This window comes from Belonocnema kinseyi, chromosome 3 (genome assembly GCF_010883055.1).
Source record: "Belonocnema kinseyi isolate 2016_QV_RU_SX_M_011 chromosome 3, B_treatae_v1, whole genome shotgun sequence".
Taxonomy (NCBI): Eukaryota; Metazoa; Arthropoda; class Insecta; order Hymenoptera; family Cynipidae; genus Belonocnema; species Belonocnema kinseyi.
Window position 1 is genome coordinate 48,992,240 of NC_046659.1, and position 8,714 is coordinate 49,000,953.

The following is an 8,714-nucleotide window of genomic DNA, read 5'->3' on the forward strand; positions in this document are numbered from 1 at the left end:
AAGCTATCTAAGGATGGTACTATAGAACGCCACCTCAAGGTAGGCCTAGTGGCGCCATCTCTTGGTCAGGCCGGAAACTTATCAATCCACCCTCGTATACTTAAATATAGTTAAACGTCCATACTGTTAAATGAGAGATTATGAGATAAACAACTGGATATAAAGACCAAAAATAAACTTTTGATTAGACTATAGAATGAAAAATTTGAGCAAAATTATAGTAATATGTGGCCATAAATCAAAGTATTTCAGGAAGGTGAAAATATAAAAAGATGTATGCGCTTGGGGAAGGAAATCAAGTTGTTGTGATAACCCCGCATGCATTTAGTTCAATTCTGAACTATTTCACCCGTAAATACCACAATTTCTGATGTTCAAATTTAAAACCAGTTCGATCTGTAACATTTTTTGTATACCCTGGCAGACCTCCTTCGGTTCCTTCTAAAAAACTCAAAAAACAGCAAGATCAAGTTTTAAATTGTTGAGATTCGGATTCTACGTTAAAATTTCCGTTAGAAACTCACGGAGTAATCACCATACTTTTTTTGTAATGTTCAAAATTTTAAAAAATGTCCTTAACTTCTGCTGAAAGTGACTTCAAGCGCAACCATAATATCTCAAGTAGTATGTTGCACGCGAAGTTTAAAAAGAAAATTCAAACACTGCTTACTGCTCTCACTTGCATAGCAGCGTTGTTGTCATGCACTTGAAGTCGCCTTCGGCCCATGTAAATAACAGGTATTTTTTTCAAGTTTTTAATGCTGTAAGAAAAATTATTGCGATTACTCCGTGAGTTCCTAATAGAAATTTTAAAGTAGAATCCTAATTGCAACAATCTAAAAGTTGATCTTGCTGTTTTTCGAGTCTTTTGAAAAGAAACCGAAGGGTGACTTAGTGGGGTTTTTAAGCGTATTCTGTAAAGGCTCCTTTCGGTTCCTTTGGTCCGCCAGTGTAGTTAAATCTACAAGTTCCTTTCTGTATATTATTGTTAAAGCTCAACACTTGTTACATTACATGTAGGCTTCTGAACAATGTAATACTGCACAATTAAAATTTTCAAACCTTTAAAATTTAAAGATTTTAAGATAAGGCATAGACAAACCAAATTAGTTTAAATACTGATAATGGAATATTTTTAATATTTAAGGTGGCTTGGGCGCTTTTTAAAAAAATCACAGGCAGTTCTGAAAATTTGATATTATCGAAAGAAAATATACTAGATCACTTTGCAAAAAAGAAATACTAAGGTTGACGATGAAATTATCGAAAAAAACGCTATTAAAAAGTTGTGATTTTAACATGTAGTCTTATGGGAGGGCTCAAAAGAATGAGGTAGTACTCTTGAACAAAATCACGAACTTTTATAAATCAACGTTATCCGAGTGCCTTAAAATAAAAGGAATCGATTAGTACCATAATAAAGGGGGGTTGACGATGTCATTGGTGAAAAATTTCAATGAAAAACTGCAAATATTGCACAATAGCTGTGACTATCTGAGGCATATCATATCATATCATATGTTTCTGTCACTTTTTTTGGTCGTTTTCTACTTTTTTATTAAGATGACATTATAATATGCGTATATCAATAAAATTCAAATAAATACTGATCGCATGATAGATAGCCCCCACAGTGCCCCCTACATTGTACGTCACCAAACGCCCAAGCCACCTTAAAACTAGAAACATTCAAGAATTTCAAATTAAACTTTTTTAAAAGTTCAGCATTCTTATATTCCAAGAAACCCTAGCGGACATGAAAAGGATATGTAACTGGAAATCTCCAGGTTCGGACATGGTGCACGACTTCAAGTACAAGTACCTGACAAACGTGCATCCAACATGGGCAATTAGCATTCAAAAGCTCATTGAGCAGTATATTCTCACTGCTACCAGAATGAAATCCTTACAGAAGAACTAAAGCGATGTTTTATAAACTCGCGAAGCAGTGAAAATGTAGTCACCATAGTCAACATCAAAGGAACTTGAAAATGGCATACATAAAGCACAAGTATGCGTTTTCTTACGTGCCGCATGACGGGTAAAATCCAGACACATTATGACTGATGGGTATTGGGTATATTTCAAGGATACTCATGCAGTACTCTTTGGTTCTGCTTAGCGTTGAAACCCTTAAAGAAAAACACTAAATAATGATGCCTCATGGGTTTGGAATACATGATAATGAGGATGGTCATCAAGTGACCCATCTTCTGTACATGGATGATCTGAAGCTATACGCTAGTTAAGACCAGAAACTGCATTAACCAGAGGGGAAATAACGACCGAAGAACTAGGGCACGAGTTCGAGAATAACATTGAGGCAATGGCCGAGGGCGAGTCACATAAATATCTGGGCATTCATGAATTTAAGGTTATTCAGCATGCAATAGTAAAGAAAAGCCTAACGACAGCCTTTATTACAAGACTCAGATTGGTTCTGAAGAGTTTTCTTGACTCGGCAAACAATATCAGTGGTAGGGGCGTTGTAGACGTCAAGAAACTGTGTCAGGCATAAGTTACACAGTTGTGAGAGTATTTAAACCGCAAGCTAAATATTGCGCTTTACATCATCTGCAAAGCAGATCTTGATTACACGCCCTTGAATTTGTCTTAAAAGGAGGCCTTGAATATCATGACAGAAGCCATAGAGAAGTAAGAAACGCAATGGAGACAGAAAGCCATCCACTATTACCACTCCAAAACGTTAGATCAACATGAAGAGGATAACATAGAATTCAATATTTGGTTAAGAAAGAGGCGTAATGTTTCAACATAATATATGCACATATATAATAATGTGGCGAGCACTATACATAAACAACTTGCCCTAAATCTAGGACTCTTAACAGAATTAATGTCTTTCTATAGACACATTCCAAGATCCGTTTTAGAAAACGAAGATTACATATAATATTGGGATAATACTATTCACACGCATGATCCAAGAAGCTATGGTCTCGCCACGCGCAACTAAAAAAAAGTGAACCAATCAAATGGCCCATAGAGATTCGTAAAGTGACCTCCATTTTTAAAAGGACGTCACGTGGGAGCTTAAACTGTGTTAAACGCTGCACGTGCGAATTGCAGAAGAACTCGCAAACAGTCTTATAAATAATTGTTTAAAGCTAAAATGAAAATCAGAAACATGACACTTATATTTATGAAGAATATAAAAACGGGAAAAGCGTGCTATTAAAAAATTATAAGTGCTTTGCAACATATTTGTAGAATTATAATTCCGTAGTATGCACACGGCCGATTTTGGAAATAAAGAAGAAAGTGTACAAATTTTCTTGTGTGCTTTTTATTACTGAACTTATTTTAAATCATTTGCAGTAATTATATAAAGTCTGCTAAAGTAATGTATTTATTATTTTAACTATTATAAAAATTAATTATAAATGATTAAAAATAGAATCATTGATTATAATAATGAAGAATTATTGTGATTATTATAATAATACAATATAATACAATGTACTTGCTGTACTGGACCCCCATTAAGCGTATTTTTTTACATTTTTGAAATTTTCGGACGTTTTACAAGTACTGCTTCTCTTCTTAAGTGTTTCTTAATAACTGAGATGAAAAAATTGAATTTAATGGAAGTAAAATGTCAGTTTCATCCTGATCTAAAACTTAAATTTTAAAAAATTTTATCATTTTTTTACGATGCTTTCGTGATGTAACTAGTTTGATTTTTATTCGCCAAAATAATTTATTTCAGGTAGTGTCTAATTTAATATACAAATATTCCCATTTAATTATTTTCAAAACCAAAAAAGTAACAAACAGTTTGTTACACCGCGACACCATCACACAAAAATGTCATTTTGTCCGAACTGAAAACTTTTTTGGATGAACATTTTTTTATTCTCATTCAGAGTCTCCATATCTTGAAATATCACGGGAGGTGTTTTTATACTTTTTTAAATCTAAAAATTGAATTTTTTATCTCAATCCGAAGCCGTGCCCGCTCCAATTTTAGATTAGTGTAAGTTTCATATTTTCAAGTTTCACATATAGTGCCTCGAAGCTGGATACCTTTTTCTGATCAAAATTTTTAGACCTTAAATCAGGAATATTTTGAGTATGTAAGTTTCAGAAACGCTGTGCTACATCATGCTGCGAAATGATTTGAATCGTTAGAAAAGCGTTTCTGCACTGTCATGGTAACCAATATGGAGGTCACTTTACGAGACGCGGCTTGTCCGTATTTCGTAGACCAAGTTGCGAGACAATAGCTTCTTGGATCATGATTCACACGGATCATTACATCCGAACCAATCGACCCTACATCGTGATGCAAAAGAAAAGACGGGAGAGTCACATCATCGACATTGCTTGTCCACTTGACCAAAATTTGCAGGCAACCTATACAACCAAGATCCATAAGTATAGCGAGCTAAGGCATGAAGTAAAAACAATATTGAAGAATGTGAAACATGTTACATGTGAAACTTCCCATTTTAATTTCGGCAGGCCCTCTCAACTCTAATGGGGAATATGAAGAATTATGATTATTATTTCAAGCATAGTACAAGTTGCGGCCAACTATTGGCGCTATGTGTCGGCACAGGTGATTGAATTTGAAGGTTTGAAAATTCAAAGTCTTAAACGGTGCCAAAGTATATATTTTATTTGAAAAACGGAATCCGATGACTATAAAGTAAGACAAGCGGAGGTGTGTTGTTCCCGGGTGTCAATTGTCGCGTCCCGTCAAGCTTCGCCAATTTCCGAAGGACGCAAAGCCGGGTATGTTGTTGTTAGAAGCAGTGTCAAATCCTCTCTTGACGAAAATAACCTACAGAAGGATTATTTACGCGGTCCACCAAATTTTTTCAAAACAAAAATAGTGCCTTGCATGTCATTGCCTGAAAATGAGCTGATTGATCTCCTGGCGATGCTCCGGTTGAGGTAGCCCGTGATGTTGATGCTAATTTCAATACATCCACATTTAATTATTTTACGTGTGTGCTATTATTTGAATTGTAAATATGTTTTGAATCTTAAAATTGAATATAATAATCAATAAAATCAAGAGATAAAATGAAAAGTGTATAAAGATATATTAAAAGTAATTTATTTTACTTTATATATATCTTTACATATCTTTCTCACTTTGTTTATCCAATTTATTGATTTTAATATTTTTCACATATATACAATTTATATATGGCACACATACGTCACACATTGATACTTTTAGTCCAAGTTGCGGCCATCTGTTGGCGCTGTGCTTCTTCATATTTCTACCATTGAGTTGATAGGGCCTGAATTTCGGCAATAGGCAATGTGCACGCAAGATGCACTGAACATCTTGAACATTAAAGAGTTAGTAGGGTGTGGCAGCAGCTCAGATGGCGCTTTTATTAACCCTCTAGCACCCACAGTGACATATATGTAACGTTTGGAAGTCTTGAGCTTTTTTAACTATGACTTTGAGACGAACAGCAATTTTTAACGCAAGGATTTACATGAAAGTCAGGACGGTAATGAGCTAGAATTTTAGTTTTGTATGCACTCCACCATGGGAATAATATGCCTAAATATCTCAAAATTCAGAAAAAAAGAAAGTTTTAAGGACGGTAGAGGGTTAAACAGTGTTCACATTGTAAGAAACTGTTTACACCATCAGGAAGAAAGCGACTAAAAACCTGTGTCGTGGCAGATGGTAGTTCTAAAAAAGCATTCAGAGGCAACTGTTGTCACCTCCAACGCTCGCGGTCGCCGTGTAGAGATGTGAGTGGTAAAAGATGAACACCAAACAATGCCATGCTCCAAATTTTGTAAATACAACATGTGTAGGGACAGCAGAGCTAAAAAATGAACACCAAACAACAACATGCTCCGAATTTTGTACCTACAACACCCTACCGAAAGAAAGCTCTGAATTTTCTTTAGCGAAATAGCCTGGCCCATTTGAGTCTATAAACCAAGTCGATTTGAAACAAAATAGTCTCGGAGATAGATTGAGAGATTTGGGTCCTTTTCAAGATCCTTTTGGTGGTCCTTTTAAGAGTGTTGCGACGGTAATATAATGTTCCTTTTGTATTCGTCATGTACCGGACGGGCAGAGTTATTCACAGTAGTTGGTCGTGGCTAATCCATGATATATATATATATATATATATATACATATAACGTATATACTGATATACAATTTTCTAGTTGAATGAAAAAATGTTGTCTTTTTTGGCGTATCTCATTCCATTTACTAGAAACGTTCTATTAATTCCAATTTTAAGCATTTAAAAAAAAGTTAGATATCTCAAGTCATCGAAACCCGTAGATTCCGAATTATTATGTTTTAGGCTGTTAACTATGAAATTTAAAAAAAAATCTACTTCTAAATTTTAATCCGAAAGCTTAACAAAGGACCCTTGAGTGTCGACTACTCTATTGAGATAGCCTCTCTGTTTGTTATTCATGATCGTATTCTTATTTCAATTTCGGAAAGGATATTTTAAAGCCTTCAGACCATTTAAACGAGCTTCATGGACCTTTAAAAATATCTACCTGAGTGCCTGCGGAGAATTTCTCTGAGCTTCTTTGACCTGAACAATTTTTAGTATATACTCAAAGATTCTTTTCGGTAGGGCATCTTCGCAACAGATTTCAAACATCTTTATAAATAAAGTTAGAATATACTTATTTCATCATTCACTTGATTTATTCTGTGACTCTGATGAAAAAGCGGGTTCACCCGAGAACATGTTGCAAAAAAATCATTTTTTTTTCATCTTTAAATTGATCTAATAAATTTTGCATCTCCTACACTTTACATTTCCCAGAATTCTAAATAACCTGTATGTCAATGCATGTTATATTGCCTCGGATTTTAAATAATATTGAAAAGTTAATTCCATACATCAAGTAAAAATAGTTTATCACATTGTATAACCAGGCCTTTCAAACTTTCAATAAACTATCTTTCATATCCGCTACTCTTGAATTAGTTCCGTAAACTTTACAAAACATTTTTTTTCTGTGTATTATTGTTCTTTCGGGAAAAATGTTTTGTGGTGTTTAAAGCGTTCGAAAATAAAAATGTAAAAAATGTCCATAAAAGCGAAATAATAGCATGTTTCTTTGATTAATAATAATAAGCAGTGCGGCAGGGAGGAAATGGTATGGGGGTATACTAGAAGTGAAGAGAAACATGAATAAGAGCAGTGTAGTGTTTAGTATAAAGAAGGTGGAATGTTGATCGGATGCAACAATGGAAGAGGGTAGAGGAATGAAAAACGAAATATGAGGGTAGAAGCAGGAGGGAAAAGGGGTAATTGAGAGGGCGTATAAAACTATTTAAATTTTGTTAATGAAAGTGTAATACCATTTCGAAGATTTCCTTCTTCATGAGGGGCCTGATGATAGAAACGACCCTATTCATGAACCAGACTGTATTCAGCACGTGAATCCCTTGGAGCCGGATGGGCATTCCCTCTTGCACAAACTGGAAGAACTTGCGTAAGCTGGAAATCGACAGTCTGGTCAAATGACCTAATTTGACCCCGCTCATGTCGAACAGAAATACATAACCGGGTGTGCATCCCGCTGTGTAGAGGCTAGCATCAAGGATCATAATTAGCAGTTTGATACCATTATTTAACATGAATTCTCCTGGTCTAGTGTCAGCCAATCGGCCGAAGATTATTGTACGTCCCTCACGATCGGGTACTGGAAAAGCCGTTAAGTGTCTGCAAAAGAAAAACAAGGTGAAAAATTATTTTTTTTTAATTCCAAAGATATCCCCCTTTAATAATATTATCATCATTAGATATAAGTATTAGAGACTTTCTTTATAATCGTTTTAAACGACTTTTCAAGAAATTATTCTGTCATGTTTTCCTTCACTGAGAAAAAAATACTTCTGGATCAATGAAATATTGGTTTGAAACATCAAACGGTGCTTTCGCGCTCGGTCAAATGCATATATAATCAATTCAAAAGCATATGCTATTGTTTCTTCCCTGGCGGACCGAAGGAACCGAATGGAACCTCTACAAAGTACCCATAAGGACCCCATTGGGTCCCCATTCGGTTCCTTTTTAAAAAACTCAAAAAAACAGCAAAATCAACTTTAAAATTTTTGAAATTCGGATTCTACGTTAAAATTCCTTATAGAAGGTCACGGAATAATTGCAATTTTAAGTGTAGCAGTCAACAGGTGTTACACGTCTTATTTTTTAATAACTTTTTACCGTTGTTAGACATTTTTTCTCAAAAAATTAAAATTGTAAGAGCTTGCATCTCGGCGTTTTTAAAAAACTTTTCGCTTTTTTAAATAGAAGTATAAAAAAGTAAAATAACTCTAATGTACGTTTCAAAAAGAATTCATTCATAGTCTACACCTGTAGATATAAACAATCCTTTCTAAGAACAGTGCTGTACTTACCCTAGAGGCAAAAAAGGCTTCTGTTTAGGGCGGCAAATTTTTAGGGGCGGCAAGACTGCTGACAATATTTTATTTTTTTAATTTTAATTTTTAACGTTAAAGAATATTAAAATATATTGCTCACAAAATTTTGTATAAAATCCTTAGTATTTAAAAACATAGTTTGTATTTTCGGCGCTGAATTTTTTGCAGCACTCTTACAGTTTCCAGAATACCAGGTGTATACATATGAAACCGGTATTGCCATTTAACGGCCAGTAGGCACACTTGTAGGCACTGTCGGAACTTACCATTTGTGCTAATTGGCGTATTG

The 8,714-nt window shown here is 34.7% G+C and overlaps 1 protein-coding gene across 2 annotated transcripts in view; it reads right to left on the minus strand.

The window, feature by feature from the left end:
- Positions 1 to 8,714, minus strand: part of LOC117170117 (alpha-tocopherol transfer protein-like) — a 338,103-nt gene that overhangs the window by 12,629 nt on the left and 316,760 nt on the right. For both annotated transcript variants that reach the window (XM_033356651.1, XM_033356653.1), the window contains exon 3: positions 7,340 to 7,703. In XM_033356651.1, coding sequence (XP_033212542.1) covers positions 7,340 to 7,703 — 364 coding nt within the window. The remainder of the gene's footprint in view (positions 1 to 7,339; positions 7,704 to 8,714) is intronic.